Source organism: Chlamydotis macqueenii, chromosome 3 (assembly GCF_036417535.1).
Source record: "Chlamydotis macqueenii isolate bChlMac1 chromosome 3, bChlMac1.mat, whole genome shotgun sequence".
In the NCBI taxonomy this organism is placed as follows: domain Eukaryota; kingdom Metazoa; phylum Chordata; class Aves; order Otidiformes; family Otididae; genus Chlamydotis; species Chlamydotis macqueenii.
The window spans coordinates 74,963,449-74,988,115 of record NC_141558.1 but is presented as its reverse complement, the minus strand read 5'-3'; the positions used below and the strand labels follow the sequence as shown (position 1 = coordinate 74,988,115).

At 39.4% G+C, this 24,667-nt stretch overlaps 1 protein-coding gene across 1 annotated transcript; it reads left to right on the top strand.

Annotated features, from left to right (window-relative positions):
* Positions 1-2,199: 2,199 nt before the first annotated feature.
* RRP15 (ribosomal RNA processing 15 homolog) lies at positions 2,200-24,667 on the top strand. The gene is made up of 5 exons (XM_086745574.1): positions 2,200-2,287; positions 5,759-6,033; positions 7,978-8,075; positions 8,917-9,118; positions 23,985-24,667. The coding sequence occupies exons 1-5, from the start codon at positions 2,224-2,226 to the stop codon at positions 24,135-24,137; spliced, it is 792 nt and encodes a 263-aa protein (XP_086601700.1). The 5' UTR covers positions 2,200-2,223; the 3' UTR covers positions 24,138-24,667.

The window sequence follows — 24,667 nt, the reverse complement described above, 5'->3', positions numbered from 1 at the left end:
CCCAAGGTGTAGAAATTAAATAGCATTTAAGTTTTTAAAACCTGCAAAATACTGAAGAATACTCTACATGTAACATTTTTCTCCTGCAGTAATTTTTCTCTGAGGCACCATCATACGATAATTGAGCTTTAAAAAACAACAGTCATCTTAAAATCAAACAGTCTGAGATCATTAATATCTAGGTATAGCATTTCTTGCACCTCATTTACAGTATGAGCCACCATTCCTTGTTTTAATACATTTATGAATACAGACTTTCTAAGGTGTCAGTGAAGGTGCAGAAGGGGGAGGTGATTTATATGATCATGCTTAATGATTATGGTGTAAGGCAGCAAGCGTTTTGGGCAAATGTCCTCAGATACATTACCAGCTATATACTCATATCTATACTCATACTTTTCAGTGTCCAAGGTTATTTGTACTGCACCTTTAGAGCTCCAAGGAATCCTGGAGCTTCTGCCTGATAGCATACTTAATCAATAGAACAACAGCAGTTCTTGATAAGGAACTTCTGTTTGCTTAACTTGGAGTATTTTTACAAAGTTGCGTATGAAAATGTGCTTCTTTCACAGTTTTGATGTTCTAGCTGGTGCTTTTTTCAGGATGCACTTCTTACAGGTGCATCAAATTGAATAATTGGATGATCAGTACTGTTACAGTCTGGCCTTAAAATCTGCGTGTCTATTTACTGGTTGCCAAGTGACAGAAACTGAGTGTTATTTTCTAACCTAAGGTAAGAAGGGTTTTTGGTTTTGGTTTTTTTTTTTCCTACACATGATGGATAGCCTGCTGTTCTCAACACTCAGCGCTAAAGCAAATACTACCATTAAGAGCAAGCGATTTCAGTACATCAACTGAACAGAAGTTTACAAAAATTTCTAGCATCCTAAACTCTTAATGTGAAAAGTTTGTAAAAGAAAGTAAAGGATAGTCAGTGATCTAGGACTTAAACTATTCATGCTAAGCATTAAATCAGTGTAATTTGGGTGGATACAGTAATTGCCATGTGGAAGTTAGCATCCCAGCCCATCGTAGAGGAGACCTGTGGTGGAACATGTAATTTTGGATATGCAGAAGAAAAGCTGAATTGTTTATGGAGGAGCCATGACGCACTCAGCTGTGGCCCATGTGCCTTTTGGTGTCTGAGGAGGTTTGAGCTCATCTACCCCAGATATCAGCTACTGCAGAGTAATTTTAAAGATTGAAAACACTTTCCCACAAGTATCTTCAGAGGACATCTCTAGTGTAGAAAAAAACATATTAAAAATAGTATGTGAAAGTATCAGTGTGCAAATGGTGTATCTTTAAGAGGGTGTAACAAATGTTCATTTGTCTTTTTTTAATTTATTTTTAAATTTGACTGAATGAAAAGCCAACAGACGATAACTTCAGCTTTTCATTCCTCCTCATGTTAAAAACTGTCCGCCTTTTGGGCCTTGACCTAAGTTTTCTTAGGGCCATCATCACTGTGAAGGTAGGACTTCAAATTCTTCTTCACATTGAGCAATGTACAGCAAACACAACATCAATTTATTTTTATCATTGTCAAGTTCGTTGCGGCTCCCAAAGGTGGAAGAAAGTAACCAGCAGAGAATAACCAGCCTGGGGTTTGCTGGGTTTGAGCTTTTGCAGGGATACTATCCACACTTTGGCTGAGATAGCCTTTCCCAATGAATGGAAATGTCGGGCCACACACATGCCCCGCCCCTGGAAACACTCAAGGCCAGGCTGGACGGGGCCCTGAGCAACCCGATCTAGTCGGGAATGTCCCTGCTCCTTGCAGGGGGGTTGGACTAGATGACCTTTAAAGGTCCCTTCCAACCCTAACCATTCTGTATCGGTGTCTGAGTGGTGGTGATCCCAAGATGGTGACTCTGAAAAAGGTAACAGCCCACGGAGAAGAGGCTCTCAGGGCCTCACTGGGCTTTTCTGGAAGGAGAAGCAGCCCAGCACCCGAGACTCATGGATCTCCTCGGGCCTGAAAGGGAGCAGAAGCCTTCAGAAAACCGCTCTGCTTTATTTATTTATATTTCTGTCCCTTGTTCAGTTAAAAAACCCAACACATCCCCTCAAACTCATCGTGGTGCCTCCACGGCGCTTCAAGGTCCCCCGCCCGCCGCGGAAGCCGCTACCGCTCGCCTTCCCGGAACCTTTGGAGGCGGAACGCAGGTTCGCGGTGCGGGGGCCGGGCCGGAAGGCGTCACCGAGTGGACTCTGGGGAAGATGGCGGCCGCCGTGGCCGGCTCACGTGGACGAGGGGCCGTGGTGGGCGAGGAAGCGGACAGCGGTAACGGGCGCTGCTTTACCAGCGAGAGCGGGAAGGGGCAGGAGTGGGAAGGGGTTTGGGTCTCTCTCAGCTCGGACGGGCTTCTGAGGCCTCCCTGTCGGCTGCTCCTCTCTGCCCCGTCCGAGCGGGCCGGTGGGCCTGAGCCCCTCCTAACCCCCTTCCAGAGCCTGGGCCGAGGGTTGGAGCCGGGTGGTCCGGGGCGGCAGGAGCTAAGGCCCTGGTGAGACCGCCTGCCGGAGCCCCTTCCTAGTTGGGTGGAAGCGGCGGGGAGCCGGCGGGGCTCCATGTGGGTGGCTTCCCGCGGTGCCTGGCGTTGTGCCGCTGCCTGCCCTGCCCTCCCTGCGCTGTCGCTTGTGGGTTTTCTCCCTTTTATCTGCTTAGCCTGGCGAGTACAGACGGTAGCTCGTTTATTCTCTGGGCCCACCAAAATAACTTTCGCTGCCGCGTGTCTCTGGGGCACCTCTTTTTTTTGGGGGGCGGGGAGGTGACAGGGCAGAGCTGCACGAGCTCCGGGGTGCGATGGGCTGTGTGTCTGTCTGTGTCTGTCTGTCTGTCTGTGCGAGACGGGGATCTACTTCGTGCTCCGAAGGAAATCCGTGAGATACGCCAGTTACGGTAATCCCCCAGTAGAGCGCGGAGTATAAACACACTCATACTCCATCCTTTATACGTGCTTCTCCACTCATTCCTGCCTCTTCGTGTGTTGTGAGGGTATATCTAACTAGTTGTGATCGCTTTTTAATTATATCGTGTAACTGGATGTTTTAGTTTTTGGGTTTGTTTTTTTTTTCCTTCTTTTGCGAGGAATCAAGGTTGTGGCCATTTGGAGCTGTAGCTCACAGTGGTTCTGTTTGGTTTGAGGGTCAAAACTGAACACAAGAGGAAGCCTTGTGTGAGAGCTTCTTTCGGAGCTAATTTCTGAATGATTGCTGTTTTTAACTGTATGTGCCTACACCTAGATGACTGAGCAACTTTAGATTAATCAAGTGTGGAGATGTATACATATGTTTCATCTCCACACACACAGTTAGGATTTTTTTTATTAAATCTATGCCAGGCTTCAATCTTTGCAATTCAGAATAGAGCCCCAGGTCCTGCTTCTCATAGACTTAATCTAGTTTAAATTACTTTGAAATACCTCTGCTTTATCTCATAGTGTTGGCAGATCCTCTGATGTGTTAAAGAATAAGTTATGGTTGGTTGTTGAAGCCTTGTTCATCTTTCTGTAGTTGTTGAAAGCAAAATGTTGTTGATATTATCCGGTATTATTGTCCTATTTTAGTGGCAGAATATATTATATAAAGGAGACTAATACATGCCTTTGGGATTTTCCCTTTTGTAAGTCTGATCTGGTTTTTGTGGCTGACGGGGGAAGTTGGTCCTGAGCAGTGTGTGGAATTCAGGTTTGGACTTTTGGTAGCTGTTAGCTTTTGTATGTATAAAAAGTCACAAGTAGGAGTTAACTCCTTGTTTAAAAACTAGATAGCAATATTTTAAAATGGACGTGCCTTAGGAGTGAAAACTTGGCAAATTATTTTACATGTAGGAACCAGGATGTGGTGATGCACCTGTTTCTTTACATTCAGTGGTTTGATTTCTATTCATTTTTAAATTTGGAAACTGGGGTATGGAGACATAACGATATCATTAAAAGAATGCCTTTTGTAGTTTCTGAATGTGTTGAACAAATTTGGCACTTCTAAATTTCCAATTTATAGTAAAGACTGTTGGGAGGGGGAAAAAAAGTCATTTAACCTGCGCGGAGTGTGACATAGCACTGTGTTTGTCTTGGTGATAGTAAAAATCATACTAATATATATAATGAGCAAGTATTCAGTAAGTATTTCTCATCCGCATTTGTGATGTAAACAGACGATCTTGCTTCCTCTCATGATGATAACTGGATCTCTGCGAGCCTCTCAACATGCCTGGGCATTAGAGGCTTTGTCTTAAATTGATTACCACCACTGTTTTGCTGTTACATTGGGGTTTTTTGCTGCTTCAAAAAGGCACATGGAGAAGGAAGAGTAATAAGTTAGTCTGACAGCAGAGTGTATATTTATGTTTGTTAAGTAATTAAGCAGGCAATTAAGCAGGAATATCATTAGTAACTGCATGATTTTATGGAAAACAGATCTTGTGAAGCAGTCCTGACTTCATTCTCTTAATGATTTGGTTGATAAAGGTAGGTCATGGGATATAGTAGTGCTTGCAAGGTAAAGCACTTGACTCAGTAGTACTTCACATTGCAATTTTAAAATACTCTTTTTAAAGTAGCCTGAGAGTAGTAGATGGATAAAAGCCAGTCAGCTGGTATCTCAGAGTTGGTGGGCAATTTTCCCTGACTGATCTCAGAAACCAGCCTCCTTCTGTCCAGCACTTGTTTTGTGGCCTTGAAAGTTGTAACATAACTTATGTAAAACTTTTGGGTAGCACAAATATTAGTGGGATTGTATTTAATAGTGGCAGGACACTAGTATGCTCTGCTCTTGATTACATGGTAAAGTAGGTCCACTGAAATAACCAAACATGTTTTAGCACACATTAATCTTGCAGTCCGTTTCATTCTAGTTAATCATCCGCACCCTTGAAGACTTGATTTTTGCTATTTGACCTACTGAGTAGACTAATTAGGGAAGTGGTATATTCTTTTTTGTGTTTGATTTGCCGTCTAGTTGGCTGTTCTCTCATGTTTTACTGTTGCTTGATTCCAGACCTCAGTATTATAACTTTAATTCCATCTTTTTTGTTTTGAAGGGGGTATAGGGTAAGGAAACTTGAATTTAGGGATGTTTTATTTGTATATCAAGAATTTGAGCAGTTACTTATATGAGAAAAACTCATTACCTCTGGTTTGTTTTGAGCTACATGACAACTATCTTGATTCTTTATTTCAGAAAGCAATCTCCTCTCTGTGTTCGTTATGTTTAGGTAATCGTACTTTCACTGGAGTTATTTTCCTTCAGCAGGTTTTGCTTTCGTGTAAGAAATGCCACCCGACCTTAATCCATGTGGCTGTTTGCATTTAAACACTAGATGTCACTGTTGCAGTTTGTAGATAAGTGTGTACATGCATCTATAGATGCATGTATATGCATTTATGAATCATAATTGTTGAACTGGAAAATACATTTTTTTTTCCCCAAAAGTTGACACTCATAAACATGAAAATATTAATTAGTCTAATAATACATTTCCAAGGCTGCCTTTTCCCTTTTACCCAACTTCTTAAATGATTTTAAATCATCATGGAGATGAGCAAGCATTTGGCTGGACACTAGCTAATAAATTCATTATGGTGGTGTATGCCTGCTTGAGGAATTAATTGTAACAGCAAGCAGAACATGGCCCTGAACTCGGATAACATTTACATATGGAGCAAATTAAGTTAGTGATGAATTCTTACTAGAAACAGAACTCCTGATCCTTTTTTTTTTGTTGTTGTTGTTCCTTTTTTTTTTTTACCTCTAGATTCTGAGTTAAGCTCAGGACTTCCAGAAGACAGCTACTCTTCAGGAGGTGAAGCCCTGGATGGTGATGATGAAGATGAAACAGCAGCAGTTGACAATGCCGTTGAAGAGGCAACAAGCTCCAAAGCTGGCCCAAGTGCAGGCTGGGCAGATGCCATGGCAAAAGTGCTCAACAAAAAGATTCCACAAAATAAGTCCACCATCTTGGCCAAGAATAAAAAACTGGAGAAGGAGAAAGAAAAGGAAAAACAAGAAAGGCTGGAGAAGAGGATGAAAGTGAGAAAAAGATGCAGTATTTCATTGTGCAGTCACAGTCAGATGGGGATATATGAGATATCCCGTCAGCAGGGATTAAGGAGGGTGCTCTGAGGCGGTCTCAGTTTTGGAATCTCTTCTCCACAGTGATCACAATTAGCTTCAATTTTTTACTTTCCGGATAGTCATGCTTGTAGGGCTTTTTCCCTTACTGCTTTTTCTGGATTATCAGGTAGGCAGATCTTTGGCAGTAGGACTGTTCCAGTCTATCAGCTTAAGCTGTTTTGTTTTTTTTTTTCTGTTAGAGATTGAAAGCAACTGCTTTAAGCTTAGTTTGTTAATTGCTGTTGTTAATTTGGGGTATAATACACTTTGTTGGCATTACAAGTTAAAATAGTTCTCTCTCATTCAAAGTGAGAGGGAGAAAGAGAAGATAACTACTTTAATTTAAATTCTGCTGCAACTTCCAAAATCAAAGACCTTTAGGTTGAGATTGCAGTAATTATTTATGTGGTTGTGAATAGTTGTTTGTTCCCCTCGATGATTTTCCTGGTAGGAGTTTTCTATTACAGTGTTTTTGCCCTAGGTTGCTTCTGGTTCTGAAACAGTTATGAAGAAAACAAAACTATGTTGGCAATTAAGTCATTTGTTTGTGTGTCTTTAGTGGAACTTTTAATTCTAGGCTGTGATTGATTTACCTTCAGGCTAAAAACACATTAATAGTTCTAATGTCTCATCTTACCAGTTCTGTTTCAGTGGGATAACCAGGTTATCCTCCTGACAATCTGGGACATGCTGTGGTTAGGCCATGGCCTGCCTTTTGAATACAGAGAGCTTCTATATGGCATCTGCTCAGTTATGATTGTCCTAAATGCCTGTTCTCATCTAGTAAATGTGTGGGATTATTGCAAAGCAAAAGTGGGCTGCGGGTCCCAAAACTGACATTTTTATCCTTAGAAAAACTTGAGAACAGTCTGCCTTCTGTTAATTTCTTGCTGATGGAAGCTGGAATAGGGCACTTCTTTTGATCAAAGGCCAAAATGTGGTCCTAAACTCACAAATTTGTAGTAGTCTGCCTGGAATTATAAAGGTAAGAATTCTGAAGTTCCGTGAAGACTTATTTTGTAAAACAGACATAATGCAACATCACCAGACCTAGAACACTGTTAAATTGTTAAGAGGGAGGAAAAAATATTTCACTACCTTCCTCTTGAAGCAGAGGCTGGGGAAACACAGTTTTCTCCTATTGTAGCAGAAATAAAGCTGGTGGTGTTGTGGCCCCTGGTAATGAGAAAGCAGATCAGTTTGGTTTTGAAACAAAGAGCCTCCAAAAACCTGCAAAAATCAGTGTTGTACGCGGGAGTTGTTCTCTGGTGGGCACTTGATGCTCTTCCTGGTGTTTGAGTTCTGCCCATTGTAGTCTTTGCCATATGTCACTGTCAGTCACAAAGCTGTACCATGATTAATTCAGTGGAGGAAGTGGAATTCCCAAGGCTGAAAATGTGACATGCCTGTCTTCATAGACCCAGGATTTTATTATGTATAAATTTCTCTGTGATCAGCTTGTGAAGTCTTGGAGTTGAAAGCTGTCTTTGAATAATTTCATTGTGTGTAGCAGTCAGCGTGGAAGCATTTGAGTTTTTCTAGATTCCTTTCACTTGCTTTGAGCCAGAGGCATCACTGTGGTGTGACTCTTTTCTAGTTTTTGTTACAGAAAGCAAGTGACTCTTTGAGATTTGACTGTGGTCCCTGGTTTGTCAGTGCAAGAGTTTTGCCTCGTAGCCTCGTACCTGTTGTCCGGCCCCATTTGGAGCTCCCCTTACCCTCAAACCAAACTGAGCTTTGTTGGTTTATGTTTTCTTTTGTTTTTTTTTTTTTTTTTTTGGTCCTGCTACATACTCTGTCAGAGTATGTTGCATTCTGAAATGCTCCATGTTGTTTCACATAACAATATTTATAATGCAGCTTGATAAAAAGCGGGAGTGGGAAATGATGTGCCGAGTGAAGCCAGATGTTGTCAAAGACAGAGACAGAGAAAGAAATCTTCAGAGAATTGCCACAAGGTAAGAGTTTTTCTCAGTGCTTTCCTGAAATGTATGTGTATTGAAAACAGGAGGAAAAGGGGAAGAAAAGGCCTGTGCAGGTAATCTGTTTCCAATCAGGTTGAACTCTTAAAAAGTGACTAACAGGAGCCAAGTGATTTATATACAGATCTGCATTGTACAGTATCGAGTTCAACAAAAGATTTCAGAAGCTTTTTGAAAGAGTAAAAATTAGATGGGAATGTAATGTTTGCTTAACAGAAGTGCTTTGTTGGATCCCCTCATTTTCTTAATTTAATGCTTTCAAAATGCAGAACAGTTGTTTCTACTGCTCTGTTTTTTCCTTCTCTGCGGAGGATTCACCAGATCCGCAGCTGTTAAGTTCAGTTGCCTGTTCTGCATTGTGGTAGTTTGGTGTCGCAGAACTAGTTGAACCCCATGTCTGTGTCTGTCTCTTTACTCATTCCTCAGCCTTGTCCCTCTGCTTCAGCTGCTCTTAAATTCTTGCCTGAGGAATTTAATCGCTGATTGTAGGACAAGTAACACGCTTCTGGGATGAAACATGCTCTTGCACTGATCTCAGTGCCATGTTAGCCTGTTTACTTTAGGATCTGAGTAGCTATTTGTGGATTTGTTTGTTGCTGGTTTTTAGCAATAAGTGTGAAGGAGGAGTGAAAATTGAAAGTCTCTTAAGTTGTAGTGAATGTTACTTAACTGAATTGAGATTTTAAGTAACCTTTTTGGGGAGCTAGAAACCATCCAGCATCTGCTGTGATTAGTTGCTTTGGTAGAGAGTTCATTTTCTGTAAAGGGAACTTCAGGGAAAAACTTTGTTTTGTTGGTTTTTTTTTCCCCATCCCAGAGGTGTTGTACAACTATTTAATGCTGTCAGGACGCACCAAAAAAATATTGATGAGAAGGTGAAGAAAGCTGGGAGCTCTGACAGGCAGCGTGCTAAACTGCTGTCATCTGTTTCAAAGAAAGATTTCATCAGTGTTTTAAGAAACATGGAGGGTGCTAAAGGAAGCAAGAATTCTGCTGGAAAGGCCACAAAAAGTAAACAGGTAGGCTTCATCTGGGAGAAAAAAATACATACAAGATACCTTCACAGCATAATTACTGTCTGTTAATGTGCCTGCCCTTCAGAATAGCTCTGATCCAAATGCCTGGGTTTTTGAGACTACTTAGGAAGGGAGCAAATAGCTCTTAGCTTGCTTTCGCTGTCTTTTGAATATCAAGGTACAAAACTGTGGAAGTCCTTCTGGTAAGACATCAAGCCTTGTGTACAAATAACTTGTTTTAGCTTTGTATTTAAAAAAAAAAAAAACCATGAAAAATTAGATTTTTATCTTGGATTTTGCACCAACCATGGAACAAACTGCTAGTTTTTAGTGGGTTGTGACATTCATACTTTGACCAGTAGTAGTAATCGGCTCTTTAAAATTTTTAAAGGCGTGAGGGCTCTTCATCTTATATAGTGTATTGGACTGTACTACTTGTGTGTGCCTACAGTTTTGGGCATTTCAAACTGGCTTGCTGTGGATGAATATGGTATCTGGAACTGAAGAGCTTTGCCATACATGTGAATACTGCAACAGAAAGAAACTGAGACATATTAAACATTATATGTAGGCTTTTCCTTCCCTAATTCTGTGTGTGTGTTAGGCTGATGCGACTTTATTGCTGTTAATGATGTTTTGGAAAGAAGTATTTTGACACATTCCCCTTTTTCCACACATGCTCAGGAGAGACACAGTATAATTGGACTCGTTCAACTCTTTATTGATTCTTTCAACTCACCAAGTAGCTCAGGGTTGAAAACAAATTGCTCAGACATACTTTTTCTCGTATTTCAGAAGCTGCACGTTTTTGAAGTGTATTTTTGTTCAGGTTTGAACTTTGTGCTTGGTAGTGGGTGGAATACTGTTGGCCCAGTCTCACAGCAGTTAACTAAGTGCTTTTCTGTGCCAGGAAGAAATACTTTAATCAGTTGGGAGACAACAGTTTGTCATATGTTTTTTGTTTGTATGCACTTGGGGAGCATGCTGAAACTGCCTGGCATGAAGAGCTCATACAATTTTCATGCAAGTGTAATATTAAAGTATTTTTTTAAATTCTTTGGATAATGAGAACAATTTAGCTTGGTGCTGACACTTTATTTCTCCTTAAATAATTCCAGCTTGCTTGTTTGGGTGGGAGGGTGTGCATGTGTAGGCTTTTTCCGCCCCCTGTCTTTTTTTTTTTTTTGCTCCCCTGGAATAGCAGAAGAACATTGGAGTGATAGTAGTGCCAACTACTATTGTGGTAGGCATTGAATCAATAACTGAGTAAAAACTACGACCCTTTTTTCTTTGTGTCAGATTGTAGCAGGGCAATTTTCTAATTACTAGGTCAGAAAATATAGATTGCAAATGTTTCTATACTATGAAAAAAGTGTGTCTTATTTTTGGCAGCATCAGTAACAGCATATTTCCATTACAGGTGCTACTTTCACATTGCTTATGAACAAAAACTTCAGATTTTGGAGGTTTTTTTAATATAAGGCTACACTTATAGGTCTGGATTTTTTGTATAGGGAGGAGCGTTGGGTTTTTTAGTTGGTTTTTTTTGAATAGCCATGTCTGCCTGGATAGACCACCCCTTCCCTCCCTTGTTGCATTTGCTTCAGTGACTCTCCATTCAGTACTGAACCAAACACTTTAATAACTCGTTTTCAAGCTGTTCTGAACCTGACTTATTTTCTCTTGAGAACATATCTTACCCGTTTAGCAGGCTCCCATCCTCATAGTTTTTGATGCTTGGGGTTGAGGCCAAAATCTGATCTTCAGTTTTCTCAGAACTGTGTGAACATGTACTACTGGCCTCCACTGTCATGTCTCTACTTCTTGAGGGTTTTTCAGAGGGTAGTAAGCAGGGATGAGGTTTTTGGGTGGCGAATTCCTTGCAACAGGAGTTTGGTAGATTGTTTGTGCCATCTGAAAGATTTTGTTTGTTTTGTGTTCTTTTTTTTTTTTTGTAGCAGCCTGCTTTGTTTTTAGCAATTGAGTGTATGGTGTGTATTTCGTTTTTAAGCGAGGGGAAATATATTTATTTATTTATCTCAACAAAAACAATGGAAGAGATGCCAATCCCAAACTCTAGGCACTCTGCCATCAATTAAAATGCAATCCAGAACAATAAAAACACTACCGCACCCACATAAAACAAGCAGTCAGCAAGAAAAATAGCAGAGTAAAGTTTTCCTGGTTAAGCAAACCTTTCTTTACTCAAGCCTTGTGCTATAAAGGGAGACTTGAGTATATTTGTGAGAATGGGCAAATGCTTTTTCTTCCTCTGCAATGGTCATGGAATACAAAATTTGCTGCTGCATTTTTGAAAATTGGAAGAAACTACCAAAGTGTCAGGGGTTGTCAAATAAAACCACTTATAAAGCTCTGTTATGGTTGACTCTTTAATCAGGTATATGTGTGTGTGTGAGAAAAAGAAATCAAATGCTCGGTTAAGGCTCATCTGTAGCAGTGTGATTTCACAGTAGCGCAACCACTTTAAAAAATTTGTTCTCTGTTTCCAGAGAGCAGCTTCGTGCATTGATAGGAAGGACAGGTAGCCTGTGCCCTGTGAGAACATCGTTTATAGTCTTGTATACTTTTAGCCATTGGCCTAAATATTACTTGGTGTGCACCAATATTGCTGTAAAAAAAAGACAGGCTGTTAAAATCTTCATGTGCCATATGAAACTGTAGCCCTTCTTCAGGTTTTGCGTGCCCAGATGGGAGTAATTACTTTTCTGAGCTGGAGCCAAAAACTTTGCCTTTCATAGCATTAGCTGTTCTTCAAGGTATTTCTTAATCCTTGCTGAGCCAGCTGACTTGTGTAATATTTTTCCGTTTTTTTTCCATACATGATGCTTGCCTCTGGGTAAGATCATCTAATTTCCCTCCCCTCGCCACCTTATCTGGATGTCTTGCAGTGTGGGAGAAAAATGCAATAATTTTCTTTCAAAAAATACCGCTTGTTTGTTGTTTGGTTGGTTTTTTTAAGTTTTGAGCTCTTTTTTTTCTGGGAAGTGTTTATTGGGAAATACAAGCGCTTTCAATTTTGTTCAATGCAAGCCTTACAGACCAAGTTTTCATTTTAGTATGTGTTGTTTGTATCTTGCATCTTCCCACCTGTGAGATACTATAAGAAACATTATTAAACTACAGGTTTAAAAAAGGTACATATCGGAGATGCTGTCTTTCCAGCCCTAGTGGCTGAAGTAATCTTTATGTCTATAGAGCAAATACGGAAGTAGGTAGTGGCAGTAAAGAATTTCTTGCAGGAATCCTTTGTTTTCTTTGGGTCCTCTAAGAAATTTCTGGGTGCTGTTAGGATTACGGGTTAGGGAAGTACCTTGTTTCCCGGGTTGAGTAAGTTTCTGATCTCTTAGGGCTGCACAGACATGTTGGCTGATGTAGTGAATTATATGATGTCTTGAAAACTTAATCAGAAGAAAACAAAGAAATTCAGAATGAACATTCCCAGAGCAGCCTCAACTCTTCTCTCTTGCCGCATTTGAGTTACGGCAGGGTGGTTCAGTACAAGAAGCTCTCGACTTGACTTTTCGCTTGTCATTTGTACCACTCCCTCTAAAGTGCTACTGGGTGGTAAAACATTTTCTAGTGACATATAAATAACTGGCACGAAGGTTACAAATATTGTTTGCAACAAGCATAACCTGCACTCATTAACCTTTAATTTTGAATTAGACCTTTGTAGCATGATTTTCTGAATCACCTATGTTTGCTTTAACTTGTAAGTTTTCTTACACTGGATCAGTTGCAGAGTGTTTCATTGGTGGAAGTGAGGGCAGGATTTCCTGGTCTACTTCAGTAATCAAGATCCAAATTCTTCAAGGTAATTTTTCTGTAAACTGTGCTGACTGCATGACTTGGAGGTACAATTTGCTTCCTGTGTTCTGATGGCATCTGGAAAAAATTGATGTATTGGTCTCAAAATAGTACCTATTCTAAAATAATTTATTGATGGGAAAGAAGATGAGCAGAGAAAAATACAAGTGCTATTTCATATCAGCTATTGCTCATATGGGACTTGACATAAAATGCTTTTCCAGAAAAGTTCCTTCTGCCTGAAGTGTATTTTATAAATGTGCCTAGTGCTTGGTAAGTAATTTGTAAACACAGTGATTAGAGTCAGGTTTGCTATAGATTTTTGTTTTGTTCATAAGACTTCTAATATTCATAAATATTTTAATTTTAAGCAGTAGTTTGAAGATTGTTCAAGGGCAGGAGGAGTACTACACTCGTACTGCTGTTCTTGCTGGGAAACAAGAAGTGGCATGGGAGCTTTCATTTTTCAAGTTAGATGGAGATATAAATGTGTTTTCCAGCTTAAAAGTTAGATCTGCTTAAAACCTGTGAGAGTGACTGGCTTATTTTTCTTGCAGCTGCATAAGTACTGGTCATTTGCATGTTGTTCTGCTTTTTTCCACAGTTTTCATAGTGCAGAAATGGGGAGGGAAGAAAAAAAAAAAAACCAGATTATTTTCATCCACATACCTGTTTGGAGGGACAGTAGTCGGAACAATTGCTTCACCCAACTGTAGGAAATAGTTTGTTTCTGAAGTATGGATGAAGGCGACTTCCAGAAATTTGGTATGGTGTATCAACACCTCTTTTAATCATAATAGGAAACTTTTTTCTTAGGTGATAATGACGTTACAGAGTAGCAGAAGTTTATTAGTACAGCTGTTGTGTGCTGGTTTTACAGAACTAATTGAAGGAGTAACCAGGCATGCATGTATTCCAGCAGATTTGAGGGGGCAGCCAAGTATTAATTTAGTTCAGCTGCAGCCAGAGTAGATGTGTTCTCTCAGTTTTAATAAATGTCTTCCCATCACATGCACAGAAACTTCTAATTTGGATTGCTTTATAAATTGTGCATTTATATCAGTTTTTCCCAAATGTGTGTACATTCTCTCAAAGGTCACCTCGTATATGTTTGGAGCTGATGATTTTAATGTAATTTTTTTGTTTGTTTGTTTTGTACCAAAAGGTTGCTAAGTACCTAATTGTGTGCTGTATTCTGATTTTTATCCTTAGGGGTACATGCGGTGCAGCCTGCTACTAGTTTGCTATATTCTAAATTCCTTATGTTCTTTAAGGTAAAGTGTTATGGTGCTAGTTTGATCATGACATTTTTACTTCAGATCTGTTTACAGGAGGATGTATGGACTTACCCAGTTTGGGTCATCAGCAGGGTTAGGTTTTTAAGATGTACAAGGTCAGTTCCCTACCTGTTCCCATAGCTGGTAATACACATCTGTGTTAACATGGGAGTTAACATAGGTCTTTGTCAATACTTAAATGTGTATTTGATTGACAGCTGTCAAGAACTTGATACTGAGAGTTCAACTCCAGATAAGAGGGTTAAGGCTGTGTGATGGCTGTATTTCACTACATTCACCCTTCTTCTTGTGGTTTTTATCCTCAGATTTCCCTTTCTGTTTTTTTTTTCAGATACTTGATCAGAAGTCAGAAAGAGGAAGAGATTGTGATGTTTCAGTCAACCTCTTTCTTTATCCTCTTTGTGATTTATATTCCTGACAGGTTCTTTACCCCTGCACTGGAGGGCCAGACATGCAGCCTGTCATCCTAATGCTTAGTGTGGGAACAGCCCTGACCACTGCTCACGCAGAGAGACTAGTTCCCTGTTTGTCATCGTGAGTCAACGCATGGTCCAGTTTAATACCGTCTTCTAAGATACAGATAGTGTGTGATCAGTGAGGACAGATATTTTAAGTATTTGGATACTAAATGCTTATCATATCTACTTAGGTGACGACCTCAAGTTTGGGGAGGGGAGTCCTCCAGATGTTTGTAACTTGGCCAGATCTGGGAAGATGTTCATGGAGATAGCAAAAGACAGTTCCTGGTTCCAAGACACATCCTTAACTCATTTTAAGTTCAGAAAGAGTGAATAGTGTAAGGTTTTAATGGATGCCTGTAGGAAATGTCTCTTTCTTTCCTCCTTAGAGCTGTAGAGAAAATGATTTAAGTTCATATTCCTGTGAAAAGGGATGCAGTGATTTTAGTTCAAACATCGCGAAAGGCTTCAACCTGAAGCAAGTTGAAGTTTGGCAAATTTTGTAAGTGAATATAAACAGGGACTTGTGATTGGAATGTCATGCAATATTGAGACAGCTCCATGTGTCATATTTGAGACTAACATGCCTTGCTATTTCATTGTTAGTGCACAGGATACTATGACGGTGTTCTGTTTCCCAGACGATGTTGAGTTGGAAGCCTTATAAAAGCAGCTCTCCACTTTTGGCTTTGTAAAGTCACAATTGTATGCAGTGCAATGCACTTAAAGAAAAATATATCTAAACATTTCATAAAGTTTTATAAAAAAAAAGTTCTCTGGAAATAAAAAAGATTGGGTGGAGCTTGTCTGTCTGAACCAGTTTGTTTGCCCCATCTAAGCATTTGATATTGGAAATAATCTTGAAAAGTGATTCTGTTACTTTGAAGTTTTATTAAGGTATAAAATGTTCTGTTTTACAGAGTGATGAACTAACAGATGTGTATTACAAATGACCTTTGTGGGCACCTACTCATCTGTTTATCTTGGTAGGCTTCAGGAGTGGTGGGTCAAAGTGCTTTCAGCTTCCAATGGTTAGAGGCTTGCTGAATTCAGATTTGGTTTTGTGTTTTTTTTTCCTATGGGAAAATCTGTCCAGTTTTTAATGAGTGCTTCTGAAATTTACTGAAAGCTTAGAAAATACACTTTTTTTTAAACCTACTATTATTACGAATGATACTAAAACTCTCTTATTGGAAAAATCTGACCTCTTTTTGGTTTGTTGCTGACCCCTGGACAATGTTCTGCATGTGGTCTGTGTCATGTCTCCATCTGCAGGCATTGGGAAAACTTATACAGAAACGTAGAAGGAGATGGAAGGGTCAGAAATGTGGAAAAGGGTAGCAGATGGCTAAGATAAGGGACTGGGATTGCATACTGTTTACATATTCCCTCTTCAGGTTTAAACTGCTTTTAGAAAGCAGCCTGGGAGTGTTGAGGGGTATGGTCTGTTCCTTAGTGAGTTTGCCACTCGTCAGTGATGGTGTGAGGGAAATGACAGGAATATAAAGTCTAAGAAACTTGGATGTGCAAACATGTAGAATATGTTGCAGAAGCCATTTAAGTAAAAGCAAAGGCAATGAGGATAGAGAGGTTTAGCCAGACAAGCTGCTTTGTAGTCATAAACTTCAGTATTTTATATTTAGTAATAAAAATACACAAAAGCTAGTTCCTTGTGGGTTTTTTTTTTCCTCCCCTTCTCCCTTATAGTTTTTTGGATCCCTATACTTGTTTCAGGACTCAATGTAAGTGTAAATCCCAAGTCAGGAAGAGGCTTTTTATTAGTCCCACTTTTTCCTCATCAGCTACTCTGAGATGATTTCTTAAGTGCTGGAAGTGAAGGACTTGGTCATTACTATAGCCTTCATTGTTTGAGACAACCTTTTGGGATACACTCTGTTATGTGTCTTGCCGAATCATAATGAAAAACAGTGGATGATTTCAGCATCATTTGTAGGAAATAATCTGAGTCAGATTCCGATTTTTCAAAAGTCTGCAAGCTGCTAATTTGTTCTAAAAAAGTATTAAAAATACTCCAAACAGCTGTGGGGCTGCGTGTTTCCTTATTGTGCCAACAGGCAAGCTTTTATGAAAACGTGCAGAAGATTTTAGGTACCCAGCTGAGATAGTGCATAAGTATCTTGCATAAATGGGTGACATCTGAGAAAAATCTGTTGTGACTCAAAAGCAGACTGTTGAAAGACATTAGTACTTGACTTCTGAAGGATAGTACATTGAGAGCTTTAGTCTTGACTGGATGCTTTTTACTGAGTACTCTTGCTGTAGCTGCATATTTTCCAGATACAGCTTGATGGTTCAGGAACTGTGCAACTTGCAACAAGGATGCTGTGGATCTGTGTAATGTTTAGGCTGATCTTTAAACTTTGTCATGTCTTCATTACTGCAGGAAATGCACATTAAGAAATAACATGACCAGCTGATGGAGAGAAGCCTTTCTTATTACTTGTGGGAAATTGTGTGGCATTTCTTTCAGGGTTTCATTGCTAAGTATCTAGAAAAAAATTTTCTTTATTTTCAATCACATCCAAACAGAAGAATTCTTGGTTCATTATTTTCCTTTTAGGAATAACGATGGAAGCTGGTAAGAAGTCATTATACATGTTTGCTCTTCGAAATTAACCAATACACTTTTTGGTACAAAATGAACAATACTTTGCAGAGTGGTTACCTGAGGCTTATGATTAGCTAGCATGAAAAGCTATTCTTTCTGACAGACAGCATTGTCTTTTCCAAGTCAGAGTTACGATTTAACTACTTTGAATACCGTAACTAGCTACACAAGTTTTTGTCTGATAAGCGATGAAAGCATAACATGTGTTGCTTTAAGTACGATAATCTTGATCATATGTTGTTTCAGTTACAGTACTGATTGGGTCTTTATGTCAGTAATTCATCTCGGTGCAGTGTAGTCTTTGCTTGAAGGATCCTATTGTTCAATTAGATGAAACATGAAAGCTGTGTGGAGACTTACAGATGAAGAAAGGGTAGGGGTAACAGGTGAATACTGAGATAGCAGTGGATGGTATGGCAGGCAGTAATTTCGCTGTCAGTAATATAACTGCAGATAAATGGGCATTGCAGAAGGTAAAAGCATACTGATGAGGATAATCAAGCAGTTTTGTTTTTTTAGAGGTGGAAAAAACAAATGAGACTAAGAATGAGCGGTGATGGCATACTGAAAAAGTGTGCTGACTGGAAACATTCTATCCTGATGTGTTGCATGATAACCTAATACAGGGAATATGTTATTTATCTTTTTCTAGGTTTCTGTTCTGTAATAGTTTGCAGTCTACTTTGACTTGGTTTTTATTTGGTAACTACTTAAAAATGCATAGTTTGAGACCTTTTATTCTTTATGGCAGTGGAGTGTTTTGGCCTGATAGTTGTAAAAGCAGTGATATAATTTCTTGATATTCAGGACATTATTTTGCCTGTTATTTTATGGAACATGAACATGAGTTTAAAATTACAGAATATATTCTATGGGAAAATTTACAGAATATATTCCTTGGGAGCATGCTTAAAATTGATTAATATATTCCATGGGAATATATTCTGTGGGTAAAGGTAACAGTTCATACCTGTGTTGTAACTTAGTTATAAGATTGTTTCATAAGGTGGGGCTTAAATTCTGGTGGATTTTTATTTGATGAGCTTTTATTTTCTGTGAGCAGCTCTTGAGTATAGCACGCCCATGCTGCTCATCATCTCATTAAAATGTGTAAAGGGAATCTTGATGCCACTATGGCCAGAAATTGTCTTGCAGCAGTGTGTGGCAAAATTATTTGTACAGCGGAAGGATTTTCAGGACAGCTTCTATCTGAGCTGGAGCATGGCATGGGCTGAGGAGTTACAGAGCATACTGTATGGAGAATGGCTCTGTGTTACACTTAAATTCTTAAAATATTTTTGCTTTTTCTGACAAATACTGATTTGTGACGTTTCTGATGAACTGAGGGTGAGGAAATCTGTTCTCTCATAAGCTGTTTCTGTGATTCTTCTTTGCAACTGAGCATTTAATAACAATGCTAATGATTTTTCTTCTTCGCTTAAGTCCAGATGAATGCTTGTTTCTAGAATTTCTGTAATTTAGTTCTGACCCCTCTAAGGTTGAGGCATGTTTAAGCCTCTGCGTGCCAACCCAAAGCATTCCTTCTCATTCACACATCCCCAGTTGTAGTAAACCCCAGAGGAAGTTGTAAGGATGGGGAGATTCCTCATGCTGGTCATTAAGCTCCGGGTGGTCTTCTGGCTGTGCTCAAAAGGAAAATCAGTATTTGTTGTGCTTCTAGTAATAATTCCAGTGTGTTACTTGCAGAGAAGTTTGAACAGGAACAGCAGGTTTCAAAACACATTGTAAAAAAAAAAAAATTCATTTTTAGATTTGTTTACTAGAAATGCCAGTTTAGATTCTGGTGTGCACAAAAGACATTGTGGTCTGAGTAAATCTCCTGTGCCGCTGCTATTATCTGCAGTCTAGTGCCATTTCAAATGTATTGAGGCAATTTAGTTCGGTTGCTCTAATTTCTTGTTAAGAGAGAGGATGTAAATAAGTATTGAATGACTCTCTCCTTAAGGAGTAAATGGTTGTGCAGAATTACGCTACAGCGGAATAGACTTTTGTTGTGCAGCTCACATGTTCTGCAAGCTCTAAAATCCTTCCCAAAGTCAAAGTGAGTTGCTGTGAGACTTCAGCTCGGAAGTTCAAGATAGTAGCAGGTCCAGTTCTGTGGATTTGTGTCTATTTGGGATCAGATGTACATAGGAACCTTTCTTCTAGTCAAGATTTCACTGTAATTCAAATTAAAGTTGCAAGCAGCACTGATGATTAAACCCAAATATAATTTTTCAGTTAAAAATCATTAAGCAGTTTAAGTTTCTGCTTATATTGTGGCTTTAGATACTTCAGCTGCACTTTTCTTTATATCTCCCCAGCCTAGAGGAAACTTATTTTCTTAGCCTGTGAGCTTGGATATTCCAGGAAATAAATTTAGCAGTAATGGTTATGCTGGTGTTCTTTATTTTCCATGTCCTCCTCTCTCTTCCAAGTGTGTTTTCATTGGGTTTTTTTTTAATGGAAATTTAACATGCCCCACTATATCCCTATGCTGGGGTTTTTTTGAGCTAGATTTACACCAACTTGCTTGGGGATGAGGAACAGAACAGCAGCAGTCATTCAGAGCAAGATGTATGCTGGCTGGGTAGGTAATTGTCAGATGTATGCAAGAATGCATCTTAGCAGTTACTTTTTAACTTCTTTATTGTGACAAAAGCCTCCCTGTATTTCAAGGTCTTAGATGTTTGTATTGAGGAACCTGGGGAGGCAGTTCAAATTAAGTAGACACGTTAGAATTGTTTTCTTGAGGCTAAAAGTTGTTGCTTGAGATATTTATGTTAGAAATTCCTTCCCTGACAGGTACAAATAAACATTTATTGTATGTGATGGTAAAGAGAGATGCCCCTGCAAGCTCTGGCATTTCATCCTGTACGTGCGCAGAGCAAAAGCATGAGAGCCCAATGTGCGGTGTAGTTTCTGTATCTGACAAATGTTCTTTTGTTAATACCCTGCAGTTACTGTCTTCTGGGCACAGGCTGTAGGGGAATCTCTATGGTAATGTAGGTATGTTTGCTGTTTTGCAGATACAGAAACTGGAGTATGTTCAAGTGACACAAGCTGGTGGAAAGCAGAGTGAAGTGCTGTCTTTAATCTGTGCGCTGTGGTTGCGTGACATACCTTTTAATGCTGTTACTTAACCAATAAGCATTATGGGACTTTACTTATGTGTAGGGTTCTGAAAAGCTCTGGCAAACTTTTCTGCTCTGGTTTTAGGATGTTGCTGTGCCACTAAAGCAGTAAGATGAAAATAACAATGTCCTGTGACTTAGACAGACTGAACTTAATTCCCTTAAGCTTTCAAAGGAAGCAGGCTTTGACCTAAGGCACTTGTTTGCAGGCTGAAGCAGCTATGTGCAGTTACAAGTATCCTGCTGCTGCTTCTGGCAACTTCAGAAGGGGTAGAGGGGATCGGTCTCCCACCTGAGTGGCAGTGCAGTCTACCACAGTCTAGTGCTGAGTTTGGCAGGTCTCAGTTGAAGATACTGTAACGTCATTTACCAGGAGTGAATTATATAGCTCCAAATTTTTTGCAGTGGTAAAGAAATGAACCAAAACAGGAAGATTCCTAACTTGATCTTGATTTTATAGCTGCTGCTGATGCCATGGGGCTTTCATGGACCAATTCCTCCAAAAGCATCCAGGTGGCAATTCCAGGCCAAATCCTGAAAGGGACAGCTGTTTGTTCTGGTGACAGACCAAAGCTTTGTTGTTTGGTGGGTGATTGGTTTGTTTTATTAGGACTTGGCTAAGAATTTCAGTTCACTTTGTCTTGATGCAAATTTTAGAGGACATATCTTCAAACTGGAATTAGTTTGGTAGGTATGTCCCCACTACACAGCCCTACTTTTGCCAGACTTGAGCAAGTGTTGTCATAGCTTAGGTGGCACACAAAGCAGGCAAGATGGTGTTTGTTTTATTTATATGATCCCTTTTCAACTGGACTATCGGTCTGTCCCAGCAAGTAAGTATCTGCACTGGAATAACCGCACTCCGCAGTTTGGTCCGAGTTATTTCAGCTCATGACAAAAGTGCATCACCATGTACCAGTGACTCCTGAGATATTTTACTAACTGCTGCCTCTCAGACCTTTTGAAATATGTTGCCACACCTTCAGGCAAAGAACAAACTATTCAAATGTATGTATAAAAAAAAGCAACACGGGAATTCTTCACGCCTTGCCTTAGTGAAGGATCCACTTTATGTAGCATTACACACTAATGTTTATATGGCCTGCTTTGTTTTCATTTGGGGATGTTCAAAGGGGACTTCAGTGTTATAGTGAAATGTGGGAGATGTGGATGAACAGCTGACTGGAAGTTCAAAACCAGTTGTATAGAGTGAAAGCTGGTTTATTTTGCATGTGCCAAGAATCAGTTTTGTTTTATTTAGATGAAACCAGGTTATGGCATTGAAAACCCAAGTGTGTAAACATTCTTACATAAGGCAAATTGGGAACCGATATTGCAGTTGAACTAATTGGTAATTATACAAATAGTCTTGCTGTATATTTTCTTAAGACTCCAGGAACATTTTGTGATACAGTAGATTTGGGTCGTTTTTAATTCTGAAGGGAAAATAGAGCAGTAAGTGAGTTAGGAATGAAGATGCTAAACATGGGGTTTTCTTTACTTGGGAGCATGCTTAAAATTGATTAAATATTTGCTTTCAAACATTTAATCTTCATCTTTGAGGCACGGACACGCTACCTCTGTCTTTTTCTTTAGGACTTGTTGTAAAATTCAATTCAAACCTTTGTGGTGCCTTACACAGTAGGTAGTGCTATGGAGGATCAGCATCCCTGTTTTGTTGAGGTCCTGCTTTTGTCCTGTTGTTCACTTGACGTAGCCAGAAAGAAGGGCTAATGGTTGCTGAATAGCAGCTTGGGATGAATTTGAGCACTGGGCTTTTCAAACCCTGAGCCTTTCACTGTCATTGCTGACAATAATCTACTGCTTCTGTGCTGTTTTAAAAGACAAAAACCAAAATCCGTTCTGCACATCTGGGGGCGGGGGGAGGGAATGGAATCTCTATCTGCTTTATTCTTACTGAAAAAAAAAAAAAAATTGGATTGTGTTGTAAGGAAGATGGGATTTTTCCATTTAGGTATTTCAAATTTTACTCTGTGGTGTCTTTAAACAGTGATTTATAAAAGGTCTGGGATTAAAAAAGAGAGAGCTTGGTGACTTCTGTAATCTTTTTGACCTTTCTGTACTCTGCAATGGTAAACACATAAAACAACTGCAACATAGTTAAAAAGGAGGGGGTGGGGAGTAAAGCTACCCTCTCCTTGCATCCCATAACAGAGTACCTGTGTTTGCACTAATACAAATTATTCCCATGTGAAAATCTTAAGGTCTGCCTAGTAACCTGCCTTATCTATAACTCTTTAATTCCAGGTAATTGGTTGCCCTGTCTGAGGTGATTTCAGGCTTTTCTGGGTGTAACATTTGAAGTGAATTGCTGCAAGAGTGGAAAGTGGTTAGGAGGCACTACTCTGGGGAAAAGGGGGTTTGTTGGGATGGGAGAGTTACTCTTAGGACAAGTCATTTAATGAGAGCAGTTGTGAAGACAAAAAAAAAGCCCCCCCCCCCCCAAAAAAACCCCAAACAACCAAAAAAATAAAAACAACGAACAAAACCCAAACCAACCAACCAAACAAAACCCCCCAAAAAAACCCCGACAAAAAAAAAGACCCCCAAAACACAGTGCAAACGTCTTGAGGAACAACTGTAGATTTTATGGGTTTTTTTTTGAACTGGGCCCTAGGAGATTCCTTTTGGGAAGGAAAGTGTTAAAACTTGTTACCCTATTTTTGTGAGAGTTCTTCAATAGATTGAACAGCTTTTAGTATTTTCCTTCAGTAAGAATGTAGGAATAGATTCAAGCTGTTCTTCAAAACTGTTGCCGCAGGATGGAGCTGTTGCACTGCCCAAATATGATCTGTCACTTAGAAGAACTGCAACCAAGCACTGTTTTCAGTGCTAACCTAAAGCTATGCTTCTGTCACCTTTCTCTATTATTTACCAGCTCATGTAGTGTGGCATCAGTTTATCTACTTTCAAGAGGTAGGAAATTTGGAGTAAGGTGTTACTGGCCTGATTAGTGTGGATCAACATTGTTTCTTTTAGAGGCAGCTTTGCACCATATGACAAGCCCAGGTAGTGAGGTAATAATCCACATAAAGGGGATTTGGTTCACGTATTGCAGAGTATGTTAAATATTAAATTTGGGGGGTTTTAAGCCTTTATTAAATCCATATTTGTGTGTTAGAAATGTGCCAAGAAGTGTTCTAATGAAGCAACACCTGGGGGTTAATAAATGATATCATGAATCCATTCTGATTGCCAAGAAAGATTTTAATAAAGGAAGCCATGCCCAGGGTTGACTGTTTCATCAATGAGGAATAATTGTTTTGTTTTTACCAACCAATAAAAGAAATATGGAAACAAGTATGCACATTAGCATCAAGTCATTTATTACTGTCCTGCATATTTCTGTATAAAGTGCTAGCCCTCAGTAGGTCTGCCGATGCAAATTGTAAGACTATGAGAGGTGTTATTTTGATTACATGAAGAGCTTCCATCTTTTACTGCCTTTCACATTCATCTCCTCTTCCTCTGTTCCCTGTTGTCCTCCCCTCAAACATTCAGGGTGAAGTGAAGTCTGAAGAGGGGCCAGAATGGAAGATATTGCGTGATGACTTCATGATGGGAGCATCTATGAAAGACTGGGATAAGGAAAGCGATGGAGAGGGCAATACTGAACAAGGAGATTGTCTGGAACAAGAAGATGACAGTGACTGAATGAAACTGAAAACCATTCAAGATAATGTTTTATCTTCTTAACTTTCTTTGGATAAAAAGTCAGCATTCTGTGAATGTACAACACTTGGAGGATGTATCTTTTTTTTAAAAAAAAAAAAATACTTGCACAACTTTGGAGTGTTTTCTCCTCCATGTCAAACTTTTATTTAATATAGCTTCAGTTGCTATACCAAAATCCTGAAATATTTTCCAAAACATGTATAATTTTTAACATATTTCCAAAACATTTTGTACAGTCAAAATAGTGGCACCTGCCCAATGAAAGAAAGATTTTGCCAAGGTCATTAGAAGTTTATACATTAGTCATGGCAATTGATGTATTAGTGTGTCTGAATTTCCAAATCAGTGTTGCACTTTGAAAAGTTGTTAGCAATTCGCAATAGAAATGGCATACAATAAACAAAGAAATGCCGTCACCTTGTAAAGTTGTTGGACTCCTATAGAATCTTTACTACTTTAGCCAGAAAAGGTTTTGTAGATAATAAAGAAAAGTAACCATTAATGTGATA

What these genes read in the sequence shown, in the direction of transcription:
- RRP15 (XM_086745574.1), top strand. Translation starts at nt 2,224, where the DNA reads ATGGCGGCCGCCGTGGCCGGCTCACGTGGACGAGGGGCCGTGGTGGGC. An exon ending in CTTCAGAGAATTGCCACAAG is followed by an intron (nt 8,076 to 8,916) that starts GTAAGAGTTTTT and finishes TCCCCATCCCAG; the next exon opens with AGGTGTTGTACAACTATTTA. An exon ending in AGGCCACAAAAAGTAAACAG is followed by an intron (nt 9,119 to 23,984) that starts GTAGGCTTCATC and finishes TCAAACATTCAG; the next exon opens with GGTGAAGTGAAGTCTGAAGA.